The 21,012-nt window shown below is 50.8% G+C and overlaps 2 protein-coding genes across 3 annotated transcripts in view; one reads left to right on the forward strand and one right to left on the reverse strand.

The window, feature by feature from the left end:
- LOC144728915 (cysteine-rich motor neuron 1 protein-like) overlaps positions 1-9,768 on the forward strand; it is a 43,358-nt gene extending 33,590 nt beyond the window's left edge. For both annotated transcript variants that reach the window (XM_078608659.1, XM_078608661.1), the window contains 5 exons: positions 312-554; positions 1,655-1,846; positions 2,200-2,316; positions 3,715-3,920; positions 5,260-9,768. In XM_078608659.1, the coding sequence (XP_078464785.1) occupies positions 312-554; positions 1,655-1,846; positions 2,200-2,316; positions 3,715-3,920; positions 5,260-5,433 (932 nt within the window). In that variant the 3' untranslated portion in view covers positions 5,434-9,768. The remainder of the gene's footprint in view (positions 1-311; positions 555-1,654; positions 1,847-2,199; positions 2,317-3,714; positions 3,921-5,259) is intronic.
- A 6,124-nt stretch (positions 9,769-15,892) lies between these two features.
- VTI1B (vesicle transport through interaction with t-SNAREs 1B) lies at positions 15,893-20,990 on the reverse strand. The gene is made up of 6 exons (XM_078608666.1): positions 20,728-20,990; positions 19,631-19,689; positions 18,159-18,350; positions 16,996-17,169; positions 16,759-16,820; positions 15,893-16,615 (listed from the first exon to the last, which is right to left on the reverse strand). Exons 1-6 carry the CDS (start codon positions 20,825-20,827, stop codon positions 16,522-16,524), a joined length of 681 nt encoding a protein of 226 aa, XP_078464792.1. The 5' UTR covers positions 20,828-20,990; the 3' UTR covers positions 15,893-16,521.
- Between the last annotated feature and the right edge of the window lie 22 nt (positions 20,991-21,012).

Below are 21,012 nucleotides of genomic sequence, written 5' to 3' on the forward strand. Positions count from 1 at the left end.
TGGGAGGTGCGGAGAGAGCGTGCGTGCTGTCGGGTGCACGCTCTCTGGGCTCAATTGCGCAGTACCGTATGGGACAGCCTTATTGAGTATGTGGGTGTGTGGGGTGGGGGGGCGGGGGGTGATGGGCAGGGGGGGATGCGGCAGGGGTCGCTACGGGCATGTGAAGCTGCGCGTCGAGCATGTGGGTCGAGCGGCGGCCACTCGGGCTCGATTGCGATGCAGCGCTTCCCCACGCCGCCCGCGGAATCCAACTCGCATGCGTGATTTTTCTTCTTCTTCGAATTACATTTTTTTTACGTTTTTCACACCAGCGGGTGCCTCGGAGGCGCCGAACGGCAACGGGAGTAGCGGCGGCGGCGTCGGTGGCGTCGCGCCGCAGTACTGCGTGTCGGAGGACGGAGACATCTTCCTGGAGGGCGAGGTGTGGAAGGCGAACGCGTGCGAGAGCCGCGTGTGCCGCGAGGGTCGCATTGTGCGCTTCCCCGAGCGCTGCCCGCCCCTCAGCTGCCGCCGGCCCGTCCTGCGCAAGGGCCAATGCTGCCCCTACTGCCTGGGTGAGCGCCCGTCACCACCCTCCACACACCCACCACCCTCCACCCAACACCACCCTCCCTCCACCCACCACCACCCATCACCACCCTCCACGCACCACCCACCACCACCCTCCACGCAACATCCTCCTCCCACCACCACCCTCCACCCACCACCCTCCACCCTCCACCCTCCCTCCACCCACCACCACCCATCACCACCCTCCACCCTCCACCCACCACCACCCTCCACGCAACATCCTCCTCCCACCACCACCCTCCACCCACCACCCTCCACCCACCACCACCCTCCACGCACCACCCACCACCCACCACCACCCTCCACCCTCCACGCACCACCCACCACCACCCTCCACGCAACATCCTCCTCCCACCACCACCCTCCACGCACCACCCACCACCCATCACCACCCTCCACCCTCCACGCACCACCCACCACCACCCTCCACGCAACATCCTCCTCCCACCACCACCCTCCACCCACCACCCTCCACCCACCACCACCCTCCACGCACCACCCACCACCCACCACCACCCTCCACCCACCACCCTCCCCCCACCTGCTCCCTCCCCCCACCTCAATCATCTCAAATGCAATACGATTGGGAAATGAAGGCGCAGCCCTGTATTTGCTCTCTCATGCTACCCCGGGCAGAAGGGCCTCCAAGAGAGAGTTTTTGGTCTACCCTTCCACATATGTCTTGGAAGAGTTACCGACACTTGACCCCGACAAACGCGACCTGCCCCGATAGACTCACTGCGGCGTCCTCGCCCGTGCCGCCGGGGTGGATAGCGGCGGGTAGGATTTAAGAAAATTCTAGATTTGAAGCTTTCGTGACTGCAAGGATTCATATTCTTAGGTTTTTTCGGTAAAGTCACGTAGGTAAAACATTAAAATTAATGAAAGTAAAATAATTAATTTTAATGTTTTACCTACGTGACTTTACCGAAAAAACCTAAGAATACGGATTTAAGAAACTCGCACCGTTGTTTCGGAACCGCCGCGCCCGGGAGTTGTAATTGAACCGCCGACCTCCAGGTCGCAAGTCCAGCGCCCACCGCTCACCGTCGCGTGACGGCCGCGTGTCTTCTCGCCGTTGCAGAGGTGATCGTGCCGCTCAAGGTTTGCTACTACGAGGAACAGATCTACGGGGAGGGCGAGCGCTGGAGCCCCGACCAGTGCACGCACTGCCACTGCCGCAACGGCGAGGCCGTGTGCATCGTGGAGGACTGCCTGCGGCCCTCCTGCAGCCGCCCCGTCCGCCTCGACGGATCCTGCTGCCTCGCGTGCCCAGGTATGCTGCGTCGGTGTCACACCTGCGGTGGCGGTGGTGGTGGCGGGGGTGGTGGCGGGGGTGCTGACGGTAGTGTTGGTGGTGATGGCAACAGTGTCAGTGGTGGCAGGAGTTCCTGTAGTTGTGGTGGTGACTGTAGTGATGGTAGTGGTGGAGGTGGTGGTGGTAGTGTCACGAATGCGCAGGACATTATGCAGAAGCTGAGAGTCGATCTGCCCCGCATCTCTTGTGCTCTTTTGTGTTTTCCCATTTGTGGGCGGGCGAACGGGGCGATTGTTGGCGTACGGACGCACGCCGCTCGCAGAATGTGTCTCTGAAAAGCTTAACGCGGGGTGCGGGGCGTCTCATTCCAGATGACGAGCTGCCTTCGGAGCCCGCGAGCGTGCCCGCTGAGAGGTCCAACGAAGTCGAGGCCGTCACGGAGATGGTTCCCATCGCTTGCGTCATGGGGCCGCTGTCGGAGGATTCGAGTAAGGGCACACATCTTGTTTGGCGCGGGGCGAATGTTCTTAATTCAAATCGCCTGGAATGAGTTTGATCTGGAAAGTGCTTGGATGGGCGACCACCCTAACAGATGTTGTGTGGCTGTGTGGCTGTGTGGCTGAGTGACTGTGTGTCTGTGTGTCTGTGTGACTGTGTGACTGAGTGACTGTGTAACTGAGTGACTGAGTGACTGTGTGACTGTGTAACTGTGTGGCTGTGAGGCTGTGTGGCTGTGTGACTGAGTGACTGTGTGACTGTGTGACTGAGTGACTGTGTGGCTGTGTGACTGTGTGACTGTGTGACTGAGTGACTGTGTGGCTGAGTGACTGTGTGACTGAGTGACTGTGTGACTGTGTGACTGTGTGACTGAGTGACTGTGTGACTGTGTGACTGAGTGACTGAGTAACTGTGTGGCTGTGTGACTGTGCGACTGAGTGACTGTGTGACTGTGTGACTGAATGACTGTGTGACTGTGTGACTGTGTGGCTGTGTGGCTGTGTGACTGTGTGGCTGTGTGACTGTGTGTTTGTGTGACTGTGTGGCTGTGTGACTGAGTGACTGTGTGACTGAGTGACTGTGTGACTGTGTGACTGTGTGGCTGTGTGACTGAGTGATTGTGTGACTGTGTGGCTGTGTGACTGTGTGACTGTGTGACTGAGTGACTGTGTTACTGTGTGACTGAGTGACTGTGTGACTGTGTGACTGAGTGACTGTGTTACTGTGTGACTGAGTGACTGTGTGACAGTGTGTCTGAGTGACTGAGTGACTGTGTTACTGTGTGACTGAGTGACTGTGTGACTGTGTGTCTGAGTGATTGTGTGGCTGTGTGGCTGTGTTACTGTGTGGCTATGTGACTGTGTGGCTGTGTGCTGTGTGACCGTGTGCTGTGTGACTGTGTGACCGTGTGGCCGTGTGACTGAGTGACTGAGTGACCGTGTGGCTGAGTGACTGTGTGACTGTGTGACTGTGTGTCTGAGTGACTGTGTGACTGTGTGGCTGTGTGGCTGTGTGACTGTGTGGCTGTGTGACTGTGTGACTGTGTGGCTGTGTGTCTGTGGGCAGCAGAGGGCAGTACAAAATACATCTTTGCTCCCGTGCCTATGCTCCCCACCTTAATTGAACTCTAAACTGCACTGACCAGCATGGTCAAGTATGGTCAAATAATCCCCACAACCCCACATGGTCTTTGGGAGGCCTTCATCCAGCAGGGCTGTTCATGTTCCTAGCCGCGTTCCGTCACCGTGACGACTTGTGCTCGCTTGCGGCGCGGTACTGGTGCAGCTCAGCAGGGGAACTGTTGTTTATTATCGTGTGTCCATGCATGTGTCTCTACGTCTCCCCGCGTGTGCGTCCGTCCGTCTGCTTACGTGTACACGGCACTCCAGACGAGTTGGGGTGCCAGCGTGCGGTGGACGGGGCAAGCGTGGACCGGCGCGGCGGCGTTGCCGGCGTTGCCGGCGGTGCGGACGTGTGGCCTCTCTGGGTGGTGATCGGCGCGCTGGCGCTGGGGCTGCTCGTCGTGCTTGTGCTGCTCCTGCACTCGCGGCGGCGCCAGTGGATTCCCCTGCAGCTCTACAAGCCGCCCGTCAAGGCACGGTGCCCTTCCACGCGTGCGCGGCGTACACGGGACAAGCCTCGCACGCGCGCCATGGTGGTCCGCGTGACGCGCGCAGCGTCCAATGGTTCCAAAACTTGATAATTGGTTTTTTACCCTTCTATCTGGCAACAAAACTGACACCTTTTTTTACAAGGAGTCAGGTTTGCATAGACCACAATACCTGCAGCCATAATGCAAACAAAAAGGCGTCATCTGGTCCAACCCATGTGAGACTAGGCTCTAAGGAAAGCTGTCTCGGGTATGGACCAATCAACTTCAAGGACAGTGCATATATTATCAGAGTTATGTTTTTTGTTTGCATTATGGCTGCAGGTATTGTGGTCTATGCAAACATGACTCCTTGTAAAAAAAGGTGTCAGTTTTGTTGCCAGATAGAAGGGTAAAAAACCAATTATCATATTTTTTACTGGCAAATGAGGTTCCAATGGTGGTTCCAAAACTTGTTGGACCAAACAAAATTGGTTGACCGCCGCGCACCAGCGACAATTTCTCGAGTTTAAACCGCACCCCAAATAGCCGCGTCTGCGGCGGGTATCGCGGACCGCCGTCCAGGGCCTTGCGGAGCACCCAGTGGTGTGCGGAGCATTGGCCAGGCGCCGCCAGCGAGCGAGAGACACTCCTCTTGTACGCGGGACGTGCGCGTAGCTCGTGCGATGGCGGTGAGGCCGTGGCACAGCGGAAGCACACCGAGCGGACGTTCACGGCTCGAATTAAGCCGTTGTAACACTACGCGCCGTCTGTTTCGCATTGGACGTTTAAGATCCTGTGATGTCACTCGCAAGGGTTGGCCACCATCGCGTGCCCAGAATCGAAATTTACCTGCAAATTACTCAACAGGGATTATACAGACAGCGGCAATCGTTTCCCCCGACTGGCAAATTAATTCTACGGGTCACTCATGCAAATGTGACTCTATCCTGGTCGCTTGAGTTCTCACTGGGTTAAACAAAATTAACTTGACACTTGGACTGTTCACATAACACGTGGAAGGAAACACATGCGAACCGGGTGTTCTCGGATCCATGCTTTCCCCCTGCTGTCTCTGAGTCTAATTCCAAGCATGCTTCTCTGCATGCGCACTCGTCAGCTTCTATCTATGAGACCCTTTTTTCCGGTGTAAAGATGATGAAAAAAGAATAGGATTTAGCCTCTCCGGCAGTAATACAGGCGTTAAGATGTTCAAACACCAACTATAGATACCTATTGTAAGCTTTTGTTCAAATTCCATCTTGATATCCACGTTTCTGTTTGATATCTCAATTCATGTTACAGTCTCCTCTTACTCGTTTGTCGTCTTTTTCCGTGTCTGCAGACGGTCTACCTGAACAACGACCTGGACAAGAACACGGCCGCCACCGCCACCACAGCGGCAGCGGTGGTAAAGCCGCCGCTGAACAACGCGGCCAAGGTCCAGCGCCTGGCAGAGCCGGACCCTCGCTACAGCGGCTACTACAGCATGATCAGCCCCAGCGGCGCCAGCGTGTGACACCCCCACGCATCCCGGCGACCCCGTGACCCCACGGACCCCCCCCCCCCGGAGCCACGGACTTCGCCCTCCAGGCCTCCTGCCGGCCGGCGGAGGGTGCCCTGTCGTCTCTTGCTCTTCCCAGTGCTTGACTCTTCTGCAATGTGCACTTTCTGCTGCCCTCGAAGCCCCTCTTCCCCCGATAGCGCTTTGTATATAATTCTGCAAGGTTCAAACAAAAATAAAAACGATCGACATGGAAACAAAATTAGATTTTTTGTTTCATATAACGGTCAACCCCGTATTATTTCCTAGAACTGCGTCATCGCAGTCACTCTCGTCCACATTTTCAAGAAGATAAAAAAAATGTTTTGTTCTCATCATCGGGAAAATGAATGCCGATTTTGTCAGCCAGCTTGGGCGACCTCAGGCGAGACTGTTGGGACAGCTCATGCCTGTGTTGCTCAGCTGATGGCTGTGTTGGGCGGCTCATGGCTGTGTTGGGCAGCTGGAGCGTTGGGAACTTGGGCCGTCGGAGAGTGGGCAGCATGGACGATGGGTGGCGACGTCACAGAGAAGACGGACAAGGAGATCGATTTGTGCGAAATTCGTTACAGCCGTCGAGAAAGCCTTAAAAGCACCTTTTTCAATTTTGCTTATAGATTTGTTTTGTCTTGCTTACTCTTCATATTTTATAAAAAAAAAAATAAAAGCACTATATAGGATGTGATAATGTAAATATCTGACGTTCATAGCAATGTCTTTTTGACTACGTTTTTTGTTGAGATCAAGCAGAGTTCTCATGATGTCAGTACACGTGGTGTTCTTGGGCGGGCCGTGCCAATTCAGAGATCTAATACTATTGCTGCATTGTCGCAAACACGGTGTTGTTTATATCCAAGTTATTATTTTGTTTTTCATGAAAGGTACTTGCACTGCTCGCAGGTTTGATGTTGGGCCATTCCAGAACCCCAAGTGCCGCCCGTAGCTGAGATCTGCTCGTTAACTCAAACGGCGGTCGACTTTCCATAAGTTATTGCCACGTCGCTCATTAGAACCCATGCTGATGAGTACACAGTGAGGCGAAGCCACAAGTTCGTCAATGTGTCAGCTGACGAGCCTCATCACGGCCTGATGAGGCCAGTCGGCAGAAGATTGACCAACTTTTTAATTTATTATTTTATTTTAAAGTAATGTTTTATTTTATTAATCCAGTTTTTACATTCTAACACGAACACACACACAGCTTACTCTGTGTTAAAATTGAATAGGCTCTGGTGTCATCAGTCGCAATCAAAGTATCACCACTCGACATACAAGATGCAAAAAGAGATAATGTCAGACGGGGAAAGAAAGAATTGTCATGAATGAATGTATCTGTCTCTCTGAGTTATCTCTCTCCCAAAAAGTATCCGTTCAGGCATTCCACGTGGCTTGTGCTCCCTCTTTCTGTACAGGTGTATTTTTGTTGGCTCGTGCGTCGCGCTGTTTGTTAATGCTTTGGCAATGTTATTTCTATATTTTTTAATAACAGAATAATTATAAAGCTAATGTACTAAAGAACTAAACTTTAATGTAATTAAGTATAACTGGAGCTAGTTGCTGACTTATTTAGTTGTCTTTGATCGCTCGGAATACAGATAATGAAAGTGTATTTTGTTTTGATATATATTTTTTTTATTGGCTGGAACATCTTGCCTTGAATTCCGCAAGGCGATCGTGGAGAAACCTTGCTTGGGGATGAATATGAACGAGACAGAAACGAAGCGATACGCTGGCACTTTTGTTCACGCGTTTCGAGTGGCAGAGCAGCGCCCCACTGCCCACGGTCCAACCGGCAGAGTGGAGCACAACTGCCCGCGGTCCACGTGACAGAGCGGCACGCCACTGCCCGCGGTCCACGTGACAGAGCGGCACGCCACTGCCCGCGGTCCACGTGACAGAGCGGCACGCCACTGCCCGTGGTCCACGTGACAGAGCGGCACGCCACTGCCCGCGGTCCACGTGACAGAGCGGCACGCCACTGCCCGCGGTCCACGTGACAGAGCGGCACGCCACTGCCCGCGGTCCACGTGACAGAGCGGCACGCCACTGCCCGTGGTCCACGTGACAGAGCGGCACGCCACTGCCCGCGGTCCACGTGACAGAGCGGCACGCCACTGCCCGCGGTCCACGTGACAGAGCGGCACGCCACTGCCCGCGGTCCACGTGACAGAGCGGCACGCCACTGCCCGCGTTCCGGGTGGTAGCGACGCAACTCGCAAGGGTGCCCGCCAGGGGAGGCTGTCTCGAGCGTCAGCGTGGACGGATGCTCGCTCGCTCTGCAAGTGCCTGTTAGGTCCCTCAACTCTCTGAATAAGCCCTAATTTATATATTAAACATTCAATCGAAATAGTAATTTATTAATCTCATGGTCGTGGCGATTGGGTTGGAAACAACTGGGAGGTTTACTCTGGTGTTGCTTGTGTTCAGAATTCCCCAAAGCCAGCATAGCCACAGTCTGCTGCTGCTGTTCCTTGTTACGAACGGTTTCGTTTCAGCCGGAGCTCTCCGGCGCAGAGCTCCAGAGAATATTTCAGGCTCCTGGATTTTTTGGGTTTCGAGGCCCCCCAGAAAGCATTCCATGAGAAAGGAAACCCTGCTTTTGTAGCTACGCCTATCTGCTCGAGTTAGACAATATCGGCCAATGATTTTCTGAGTTTTCAACCAAGCACGGCCAGTCAGGTGATAGGTTTCTGTGCAGTGGGCCATAGAGATGGTTTATTAACTTAAATAAGACACAATAATAGTGATACCCCTTGTTTACCCAGGAAGGACTTGCCGAGTCTCAAGATTCTCTTTCAGGAGGGTCCTGCTACATTGAGATGTTTGGCCATTGCCGTGAATGAGACTTTGACTTCGTGTGGGAGGTAACCAACCGAGCAGAGTCCAATCTGGGCATACGAGGAGGTAACGGTGAACACTCCGCACAGATGTATTCCATAATCAAATTATGTATTGTCATCTCCGGGCCAAGGTCTTCAAGGCAGCGAAGAAAATGAGTTAAAACTTAGAGGGCACGATGCATTTTAAGGATGTATCACCGTGTTTCTTTTCTAAGGGAATTAAAACTAGAATCCTCGCTCAGTTGTTACATCGGGTGGAATGTTGTCTCTGGGCTTTGTGGTAGCAGGGCCCAAACATTACGGCTCAAGAAACCTTCCGCGTCGATTACTCCGAAAGGATGAGCTGTGGGCGATGTGTAGCAGCGGGCTCCCTGACGGCAGCGAGTCAACATTGGGTCACGTGTCATTCGCTCCATTCTATGTGTGTGTGTTTATATCAAGGGTCCGTGTGGGGGCAGCCGGGTGGGTCAGAGGTCGGAGCTCTGAGCTGGCACCGCTGGAGATTCCCAGTCGGAATCTGGGCAGCCGACCAGTGATGGAGACGGCTTCTCAGGTGTCGCGGCGAGTTGATGGCCTCAGCCCGGTCAGCAATGACTGCACGAAAAAACGATCACATTGACTGGGTTTGCACTGAATTTGGGGAGCAACTGTGGTCGGTTTTGGCAGTGATCCTGTATGCATGGGCCACCTTAATCTGACTGAATTGCAAGTCTGACAATGCAAAACATTGGTTTCACTGACAAGCATTGCTGTAGCAGGGCAGGTGGAAAAGTGTTGTCTCCTACTATGAATAAACAGAGATTTCTGTAGTTATCTGATATCCACTTCCACGGGGGGCGGGCGCATGCTCTATCATGCGGTGTCTCACTGCTCCTCAACAACAGTTGACGGATTCTTGGTCTCATTACCCGATGTCGATAGGGGGCAGTGGGGAGGAAATCGCGTGTGCGTCCGAGGAGGAGTGGGTGGGGGGCAACATGAAGCTATTAAACATAAATTAAATATCTATTGCCCTCCTACGTTGAAAGCATACCGTTTAAGTCCCGTTTTGAAAATAAAAAAAATCTACTTATATTTTAAAAAAATCCAACGAGGGATGGTGTCAACGATCAATGCCTGATGAGAGGTCTCCTTTTCGCCGCTTTTGCTCCACGCGATGAGGGGGAGGGAAGGAGCCCCCCCCCCCCGCCGCCGCCACTCCCCTGGGTGTCCGTGCTGGCGCGTGGAGAGCGTGACACACCGGCGTGGATGCGGGCCGAGAGCGTGCCACTTGCGCGTGCCACTTGCGCGTGCCACTTGCGCGTGCCACTTGCGCGTGCCACTTGCGCGTGCCACTTGCGCGTGCCACTTGCGCGTGCCACTTGAGCGTGACGACCGCGCGCTCGGCAAGGGGTGCCTGTAAAAGCGTCGCTTCTGTAGAGCACTGTAAATTGCTGCGAACAGCACAAATAAAACGAAACGTTAATTTCCACAGGAATCTCCAGTAATTTGTTCTCTGCGACTTCCGACTTCGCTTCCCTTGAAATGTCATTAACGTTACAGGAACGTCCGCTTGAATGCCGTGAAAATTGCTACCATACTCTTGGATGCCATCGAAATGGTAGCTGAACAATGGCCACGCAATTACCTTCGCTATCCTGTTTCTGCCGTGTTTATTTGAGTAAAGGAACAAGTTATAATCAAGGCCAACACTGCCAGTTGTGAATGCTAAATACATTTCACCAGCGCAATATTTCACAATCGCCGTCTCGGAACTGCAAAATGTTCGCCCACGATTGTCAAATCAAACGTTTTCCATTGTCCACAGCAGGCGCGGGCTGGGATGGGAGGTAGCCGGGCAATGGGCACTGTTGAACGTGTGCCCTCCGGGTTTTTTTGGTTTCTCGCAAAGTTTCGGCTTGACTCCCACGCGAAGCTGTGGGTGGCAGCGCCTCGCGTGGCCGTGGGTGGAGCGCCTCGTGCGTCTGGATGGGGCGCCTCGTATTATTTTTAAGAATGTTTCCACTCCGTCGCAGCAATCCGAATGGATCGTTCACACATGGTAGTGCGCTCTCACCACAGTCCACAATCACACGGTGCTCAATGGAACGTACTTGTGTATCTCGGCACGGTGCCACTTGTGTACACGTTTGCCACCAAGAATTGCCCATCGGCGGTTGAGCAAATTCGACCGAGTTTAGCTATTTTGACGGAGGTTTTTTTTTTGTCCAGCCGATCACATGGCGTGGGAACCCGGCAGAGGATCGTGTAAGGGTGGCGACTGGGTCAATGACAGTATTACAATTGCAGTTGTGGATAATACTTCATGTTTGGCTATGTCCCCAGAAAACTGTTGAAACAAAATTAAATGCCATGTCAAAAAAGTCGTAGCTTCAGCCTAGTGAAGAGACATGCATTGGGGTGACAAACGCTTTTATAACACCCCACCCCATTTCCGAGATAAAAAAAAACCTGAACACGACCTTCATAACACTTTGGCCTTTAAAATTTGAATATATAATATATATGACGTTTCGGGATAATTGCTATTCTTCATAGCACACGCATGATAGAGAACTGCCTGCCGAAGCAGATATTACAAAACGAATGATGTCAATCTGAGCCAATGTGTTCTGCTGGAACCAACACGCACCCATCCGCTGGACGTGGCCATCCATCTCTTCCACCGAGTCCTTTTGAACCGTCGCAGACAACGTGAACCAACGTTCGCTCGCTGCCGGGACGTATCTAAACACTGAGCATTCACGTCGCTCTTGACAATGACCGAAAAAACAACAACAAACACAACAACAAAAAACGTCGCAAAGGGGAGAACGAGCCGAGCAGATGCCACCACGGCGTGGCCTTCGTGCCGCCGCGGATCTCCTCGTGTGCCCGTGTCGGGCCCGGGTCTGGGTGCCGAGTCTGCGCCTGGAACGTCGTGGGAAGACGCGCGCCCCCTCGCTCTCTGCGCCTCTCACCGCGGCGGGATGAAAGGGCGGCTGTTGTTTTCCTTGGTGGCCGCTTTGCGTTTGCAGCGCTCCCCCGCCCCCCATGCATGAGAGCCGCGCCGCTCTGATCTCATCGTGTTTTTTGCGCGCTAAAGCCGGGGGGGCCAAGGCGTTTCGGTAATGTGGAGCAGACGCTTGGAGGAGACTACAGAGAAGTTCGCACGTAAACGCCGTCCCTTGAAGAATGCAATTTAGCCAAGTGAATTTCTGTGAGATGGGGAATTTCAATATCGCCTCGGTAAACACGCAACACACACACTGCACCGCCTCTTATCCTTGCGCGACATTAGGTAAGACTTACCAACCCTGCTAGGCTTACCAGCCTTGCTACGTTAGCACAATACATGAACAGACAATATGCCCCCTTCACATATCCGTCTCTGCACATACAAATAATAAAAGTATTTATTTCACAACGGCCTTTGGGAGAACACAATTTCAGCAGCGTTCATTCAAGACAAGAAAAGCTCTAGATCGGTTTGGCCATGCATTAAAATACAGAATATATTTGAAATCTGTAAAATATTAAAGTGACGGGAAAAGCCTTTTATAACAGAAACATAGTGCATGCAGCAAAACCATAACTTTTAAACAAGACACAAAATGTGTTTCAAAAAGCACACAGCCATTGTGATGCATTCTTGCCCTGGTGAACATCTGAAGCGCTTCAGATGTTCACCAGAGCACTCGTGAAGACGTCCACTGGCTCACTCGCCAACATCGACCTGAACATCAGCGGTGCTGAATCATAGTAGCGATGTCTCCAACTGGCCTTTGCTTTCAGATGCATTCATTCCTCTGTCTCTCGGTGTAATTGTCAGCACGCACATCTCCACGTTTCTTTGCACATGTTTCTACTTTTGTTTCAATTTCGTTACCTGTCTTCATGTATCTGATCCATGCCATAACAGTTCATATGCAATGATTGAAATGCAGTATTCTCCTTGAGTCACATTGGTTTACTTTATCAAGTTCATTAGCAAATCCAGTGTTTGCATTGCTAAGTAGCATCTGCCTTCATAAAGAACAGCTCTGTGGAAACCAGATGAGGACTCCCTACATTGGCACCCTTACATTAGGCCACTATTCTCACCAATCGATGCCTCTCAAATGCTCAAACACAGGAAAGAAAAAAGGTGGATGAGTGGCTAAGAGGTCAGAGCGCTGATCGGGCACTGCTGAGATCCTGGGGTTCAAAACCAGTGTCGTCTCAGTCCGGTCACGAATTACTTGCTAAAATCGAACACCACATTACATTTCAGTTGATATTACTCTCTTATGGCAGAGTAGGTGGGGGAAAGTGATCCCCCCCCCCTTACTGAGTGTATCACGTCACATGAAGGCTTCTCAGAAGTAGCTCCATTATAACCGCTTGGGTCGTTCTCCAACACGAAGGGTTGGCCTCTTCTGCGAGAGACCGGAATGAACACTTCCTACCGTGACATGCACGTAATCACCTCCGCGAGTACGGTTTGGTACGTACGGTGCGAAAGAAGTTCAACATACATGCAATCAAGGTTCAATTCCGGAGCTGCAGGAATACGAGCACTTAGTCTCCGTTGGACCGCAAATCACCTGCCGCTCGTGCCCATCAGCCTTATCCGAGGTCTAAAGGGACCGCGCGTAAACCCTGCAAACGACGCGTGTGCTTCGGCAGAGTGGGGCAGACTCTGCCGTGTGTTCGCCGTGTGTTTGCGGGCGGCTGACTGCCTAATGGCACGCACACGGCCACTAACAAGGAGCAGCTGTGCGCATTCCTGAGTCCAAAATAGCCGCTTTGAGGAGCGCGGATGGGCGAGCTCACTGGAGGTGTCCCGGCGAGACGCGCCGCTGTCGCCGAGCTTTGCGATGCGCCAAACCGATCTCTCGCTCATGTCGGGACTGCTTTGGCGTTTCGATTGTTCTTCGTCCCACGTGCGTTTTAAATTAGCATAGATAGCAACAACAACAAATCTCCCGCAATAACAACGCGCACTTGTAAAGCCCCCCCCCCCCGCCGCCTTTGTCAATCCACTGCCGGATGCGAATGTCCCCGGGCAGGTGCTGCGAGTCGTGGCCATCGTTTCGGAGTTGTTCACCATGTGGCTTGGCCAAGATCGCCAGTTACGGGTTGGCGAAGGCGGCAGCGGAGACGCACAGCAGCACAGCAATTCTAGATTTGAAGCTTTCGTGACTGCAAGGATTCATTCGCTTAGGTTTTTTCGGTAAAGTCACGTAGGTAAAAAAAAATAAAAAAAAATAATTATAGAAATAAAATAATAATTCACGACGTTTCGGAGGCAACACAAGTCTCCGTCATCAGGTGGGACCGTCACAGCTAGATTTACTAGCACAGCAATTGACTCTGTTGCAGTGCCCTCTGCTGACATCTTAGCCCCACAGTAGCCTGACGATGTCTGCGTTATGCGCGGCGGTCGCCCACCCTAAGTACTATCCAGGCTCAATCTCACTTACAATCCAAGATTTGGGGATATTCCGGTTGATTTGGTCAGATGTAGGACGAGGTTTTTTTTGGAGTATTCCCGATTGCAACTGTGTACGGTTTTCTCTCTTTTTGGAAGCTCTGCAGAGTTGGCGTTTACTTTACCGGATTGGAGTTGGAATGGGTCCTCAGGCAGCTCAGATATTTCACTTCTAGGGCAATCCTACGGGGCCTTAGTTAGGCTCCACTAACCAAAACATCCCGGCTTCCAGAACCATCCCACGCGGTCTCATACCGTGTCAACCCATACAGTTTACCCGTATTTTTGTATAGAGAAATTTAGTTTACAGGTCCACGCGGCATACAGCCGTTTCAATACGGACAATAACACATTCCTGCGGAGGGGGCTGGTAGGAACGTTGGGTTGCTCGGTCAATGGCCAGTGTCAACGGCGGCGTGGTGTATTCCGCAAATATGGCCGACTGTGAGGGAGGGCACAAGCCGGTGTGAGTAGGTTAAACGTTCAGTTTTATAAGGGCACCACGGGGTGACCAGCCCCTCCCCACCCAGCCCCTCCCCACACTCCCCTTCCCACCCAGCCCCTCCCTCTCCACCCAGCCCCTCCCTGCACGACGGACACAATAATCCCATGTGGGCTGGTATAACCAGGAGGTTCCTACCAGTAAAATGTCTATTTGTTTGTGTTCTCTCTTGTGATGAAGCTTTGTAGGATGAACGTTGATATTTTAAGGGCACGGGGTGACCAATAAGACCTGAATTGGTATGTAATAAGGTAGGCACCAAGGGTTTGTCAGGTATGCGGTATCAGCCGGGCTCTCGAGCCTGGAGCAATTGTCTTCACGGCTGGGAGATGTGGCGCTGACTCCTGGGCTCTTTAGTGGTGCAGCGAGGTTCAGGTTTTATTTTATATTCAGGCATTTACTTTGACATGTGCCACTTCCACGAGCCCAACATACTAATACACATATCCAGATGTACTTGTACCACCTTGTTTTAAGTGTGGTCACTATTTACGGTGCAGGTCTCCTGTTAAAAAAGTATTCTCACAAGGGGCTGTCAACTCGGTTATAAACTTTAAACATTTTAAAACTCGCGTAACAAGACAAAATAAAATGACGATAACATTTTGAGAAATTAAATACTTTGTTCGCATTTAAGCGTGGCAATAAACCCCACACTTTACATCTTTAACGGACTTTTACAACCAGGGGGCCACGTTTATAATGGAGTTGTCAACAAATGGGAGGCAATATCCAGACTTTCGGTGTAGACCAACAGCACCACCCACAGAGCATGCATCAGCACTGCACTACCCATGGGAGTAGCAGAGCCGATACGTGCTTTTGTGACACTATTACTTGTCGGAACCTCTGGTTACACCAGCCCACAGGGGATTATTGTGTCCGTCCGTCCGTCGTGCAGGGAGGGGAGGGTGGGGAGTGGCTGGGTGGGGAGGGTGGGTAGAGGCTGGGTGGGGAGGGTGGGGCTGGGTGGGGAGGGGCTGGTCACCCCGTGGTGCCCTTATAAAATTCATCATTTAACTTACTCACGCCAGCTTGTGCCCGCCCTCACAGTCGGGCATATTTGCGGAATACACCACACCGCCGTTGACCCTGGCCATTGACCGAGCAACCCAACGTTCCTACCAGCTCCCTCCGCAGGAATGTGTTTTTTCGTGTCATATTTCACTTATGAGCCTTCAAAAGGCAGAGCGTCAGGGCGGCTACCATGTTTAAAGGGGCACGAGTAATCGGCCACCCCACATCCCAGAGTTGTTTAATTGTGGGACGCCCATGGAGGGCTTGGTGCGATTGTGCCCTCCAGGGCTCCCAGGCACCGCTCACGTTCAGCTTGGGCCATTAGTGCACTGTGATGTATGACTTGAGATGGCAACCGTTTGGTGATGTTTTCATCCAGCAGTGGATTGTATTGGTTGATGTCCACAAGGCCACGCAACAATGGCAGGAACAGAGGGACAGTAGAGCACCATGGGAAACGGCTGGATGAACATTTTGCTGTTTTAGATTCCTGAGGTATTTTCATGACAATTAAGACAACGCATTTGGGTTCTATCATACCCGTTCCACGGACCACTATACTTCCAGTTGCTATGACAGCTTCTCACGTTTATTCTCAAAAGATAACAGATAAGACAACAAAAATCGCCTTCATGTAATTTTTATTTGATCAAAAGTATACAACCTAAATTCAAGCAGCATTCAGTTTTTTTTTTATTTGGGCATATTTGTTTCCACTTTCAACATTTACATCTTTCATAATATTCTAAACATTTCTCCTCCAAGTGCATTCATGGCAAAAGAGCAAATTGTATTTACAAGTTTTACATGACAAACATGTGATAATACAAATAACAAAGTTACTTGTGCTCTAAATCACACATTTTAATTTGTGGTATGGTAATATACATATCTTTGTCAATCCACTTACGATGCCATGTCAATCATGAGGGTTGTCTGACCATACTTCACCACACTGGTCAGTGTGGGTGGTGAAGGGAGGTCCCAGGTCTGATTCAGATATCACTCACCACAGATGTTAGCCATGCCCCAGAATCAAACTCACACAGTTAAAAGTGCAGGGCATTAACCACTTTGCCACCGCTCCACCTCATGTGGCACATCTTATAAAGCAACATCACTATTTCATTGCGATGCAAAGTTAGAGCATACTGAATCTATACATGCCAATATCAAAAGATAGTATGGTATTTACAATACATGTGTTTAAGCTTCATAAGTTTGACATTTTTAAACACTGGAAAATAACATGCTCATTTCTTGAAAAATTTCAAGTATACAGCAGCACCTAGAATTCCAAGTTCGAGGATGATGATGAAGCCAAGGAGGAGTTTGTTGGTCACAATCCTGAAAAACCACCAACAGAAATAGCTCGTTAATTCTCTTCCCACACTGCAAGGTATCAATGTGTCACCAAGATCATAAACTTCTCCATGATACAAAGCGAGTTTTAAATGCCAGGAGAAATCGTGGCGAATTGTAGGACCTACTTGCGTGACATTGTAGTCAGTATTTTCCTGCTTTTTGATAGGTTTTGTCCTGTATTTGTAAGCTGAAAGAAAAGAAAATTCAACATTTAACAATGCCATAATTCAATTACTTAATGCAACTGAAAACGCATCTCAAATACAATGTGAATTGACGGAGCGTCTAAGGTGATGTGGTCTTGTTTTATGGGCGTTATGGGGTTCAATTTGTATTTGGGAAATCCTGTCTTGAATGCATACCCGGTCACGCGTCCTGTCCAGCTGTTCGCGCTGTGTTCCCAACTCGTCGATGATCTCGTTCCCAATCTGCTCCGTCTCAACAGCAACGCGATGCGAACGCTCAACGCTGGCCGAAGCGCGGCCCAGGCTTTCGGTGCCCTGTAGCAGTCGTGCGCGGTCCGAGGCCACCTGGGCCTACCTCGCATTAGGGAGATCCGCATGGATGCGCACACACACACACGCAAAGAGCAGGTGGAAAACATTCCTCAGTGTAACTAGCGGACTCCTCTGCATATTATCTGAAAACGCTGTCATAGCCAGCCCAAAAAAATATACACCATAAAGAACACAAACGTTGAGTTTTATAAGGGCACCACGGGGTGACCAGCCCCTCCCCACCCAGCCCCACCCCTCCCACCCCCTACCCAGCCCCACCCTCCCCACCCAGACCCTCCCTACCCAGACCCTCCCCACCCAGACCCTCCCCACCCTCCCCTCCCCACCCAGCCCCTCCCCACCCAGCCCCTCCCCACCCAGCCCAGCCCCTCCCCACCCTCCCCTCCCCACCCAGCCCTCCCATTTTTGGATGCACGACGGACAGACACAATAATCCCATGTGCGCTGGTGGAACCAGGTGGTTCCTACCAGTAAAAATCATGCATGTGAATGAATTTTGTAATGCTTTCAGTATGCTTTGATCCTTGGGCAAGTTTAATTTACAAGTAACAGGATCAATCACAGCAGGCGCAGAGGGAGGAGTACATCCATAGACCATGGTGAGATCAGCCTTGGAAAGCAGCTCTGCCAAGGAGGGTGCTGGCAGCCCTTTGATCAAGGTGGCCAATATTCTGCAAGTCCCGAATAGGAGCACAACTTGACACTATACATTTTCATCTTTATAGATTTGCTATGAAGAAGAGTCATTGCGAGAAATGTCACCGATAAAATATATTTCCTTTGAAGACCACAGTGTTTGGAACAAATGTGCCGAGTTTTTTTAATATTCGTAGGATTGTTACGAGTCATCGTGTCCCACAGTTACACGCAGACGGACAAGAACTAATGCTTTAACACTTTCAAACTTAGATGAAAAGCATGTGTAATGCTTTTCATTCCTCTTTGAAAACTGTTCTTAAAGAAAAAAAATGGTTAGATGTTCCTAGGCAATGGAGCTGGCGACTTACGCTTTCCTTGTTCTGAGCTGCAAACAACCCTCCGCTCAGCAGGTCGGAGCGGGCAGAGAGAGCTGGGTCCGTGGCACGCCGGGTCTCTCGCGTGATGCGCTCCAGGTCCCGTCGGTAGTCACGCATGCGCGACACCATCTGCATGCGGAACGGCGCCGGGGCCCCCTTCAGCTCCTCCTCCATCTCTTGCAGCTGTGGGCAGCGGGAGAAGCCACAGACATCAACGTGCGGTGCGCAAGACCGACTTACGTATAGTCACGTTGAAAAAAACAGTTCTCATTTCTTGTACTGCACGATGTAGGGCAGTTGTCGCTCAACTTCCGTCTTCGCGACCCACGCACCGTGGTGGTTTTTCGTTGATGACGAACTATGAGGTGTGTGCAGTGTGCGGTGGCTTCAGTTATATGAAAATGTAAAGATAGGTATCACAAAAAGGTGCACTGTGGGGTGGAGGTCGCAAGATCTGTAGTTGAAAGATATTGGCCAACACGCTGCAATACTTTAAATGAGGAGCCATTTGTTATAGTCTTCTCGGCAATATACCTCTTCATTCATTACCAGTTATTATTTATTTATGTTTATAACTTCATTCGCACAGTACATAGGTAACAGTGCTCATCGGAGGTATAACACTATTCTTTCACATACCCCTGGGCTTACTGATGCAATCAGTAGCTGTGGCATTTCCTTGATGCTAAGGAGTTCAAAAGGCCAGCTATTTGCAGCAGACAGTGCCTGCATTCCATGTGCAGATTTGCCAAGGGGTCTTATGATCAAATCAATGCAACCAGTCTCTTCAAATCTCAGTAATCATGTTTGAGCATGAATAGTGCTTAGATGGGTGACCATCACGTTATAAAACTGGTGTTATAGGCTATGGGGCTGCATTGAGGGTTGTGCAGTAAAGCCCATTGCTGTGATTTACTATGCTCCCACGTGTGATCCCCACCTTAACCAACTGCACTAACCAACGTAGCGAAGTATAGTAAAAACTCAGACGACCCGGAAGGCATGGGTAGGCTCTCATCCAGCAGTGGATTAACAAAATGGCTGAATATGTACATTGCATAATGTTATACATTGCATAATAATGTTGGAGAAGACTATCTTTACTCTCTTTATTTCACCACGTATAAGGCTCACGGACATATATAGCCCTTTTTCAGAAGCCACCTGGCCACAAATGATAGCTTAACAAAGTGGCTTATCATGTGGACATTTATAGCAGCCAAATACTCCACATGCATGTTTCTAAATGTGGAGGGAAAAACCGGAGGACCCGCATAAAAATCCACGCGACCACGGGGAGATACGCAAACTCTAAATATACAGCAGCAGGCGTCAGGGTCGGGATCGAACTCCACGACCTCCTGTATACCAGGCGAGGTAGTTAACATCTCCTAGCCACCGTGGCACCCCAGTGATGTGACGCCAGAAGTTCGCAGAGACTGGAGTTGAGGTGAAAGAGGTACCAGCAGGTAAGCCTCTTCCGAACTCCTTTCAATTTCCCTGGTCACCCGCTTCTTCTCCTCTGCAGAGAAAATAACGAGACGTTAGTGAATTAACTCACTTGCTGCCATTCCCTTTCGGCGAATAGGCCGCTCTGGGCCAATAACGGACAATCACTCAAATCTTCTTGGTTCTTTCGGTAAAGTCACGTAGAATGGAAACAATAAAAAAAATAAAACATAATAAAAAATAATTCTCACGACGTTTCGGCCACAACGCAAGCAGACATTCAGACGCTGTCTCCCAGACAGACCTGGTCTTCACCTGATGACGGCTGCTTGCGTTGTGGCCGAAACGTCGTTGAGAATTATTTTTTATTATGTTTCATTTTATTATTTTTATTGTTCCATTCTACGTGACTTTACCGAAAGAACCAAGAAGATGAATCCCTGCAGTCACGAAAGCTTTAAATCGAAATCACTCAAATGTCACCCGTGACCAACATCGCTTCAAGTACCACCACGGCTGTCCTGTGCAAATTGTAACCCAATGAAAGAACTGCGCTGTTGTCGGTGAGAGACTAAACATTGCAGCACGTTCATTCCTGGTCCACTTTAAACGAGTTGCTCGAATGAATATGTTAACAAGAAGAGGCACAACCCATCTGTAAATATTATGTACAATTGCTAAATAATATAGTAAAGGCAGAATAGATTTCCTGCCAAAACGAGCATTGAGACAGTGGTCATATCCTGTTTACAGCCCGAAGTCCGTGGTGGAAATTCCTCATGCCTATGGCGGTGGCGCAATGGGGAACCGCACTGTATCGACCCCAGAAGGATGATGGGTCGAGTGAACCCTCAACCAGGATTTTAAGGAATTAAAAACGCTCCCAACTTGTTTACAGTGCAACGGGGAGTTAATTTTAATTACGTTTAACGTTGAACATCTCGCACGGAGTCTGTCACACACACACATCGCCAGTTTAATCTCAACGTATTATTGCCCCTTTTTGTTGTGGACACCACATTATTCTAAGTAAATGAAATACACATTACGGAGTGGGGGAGCACAGGCTCAACTCCAAGCTCGTGGGCCGGTGCCCGCCCGCCCGCCTCACCGCCGTGGCATCTTGGCAGCGTGCTGTCCAGCTTCGCCTTGAGACTCTGGTAAATGCTCAGGTACTCCTCTTGAAGAGTCTCGAAGTTTTCGCAGGACATGGTTGGGCGATGGCGACGACAACGACCGAGGAGGAGGCCCGGGCTGAGTGGGAAGTTGTCGCTGATGAGTGGCGGTCTCTTTAACGCGGCGGTGAACCTCCGGGTCGCCGCCTCGTCGTCCGTTGAGTTTAACCGCGACTCGCCACACGGCGGCCATACTGGGTAAGGCAAAGGGGGGTGGGGAG

The sequence above is a fragment of the Lampetra planeri genome, chromosome 30, assembly GCF_965212315.1.
Source record: "Lampetra planeri chromosome 30, kcLamPlan1.2.h2, whole genome shotgun sequence".
NCBI lineage: Eukaryota > Metazoa > Chordata > Hyperoartia > Petromyzontiformes > Petromyzontidae > Lampetra > Lampetra planeri.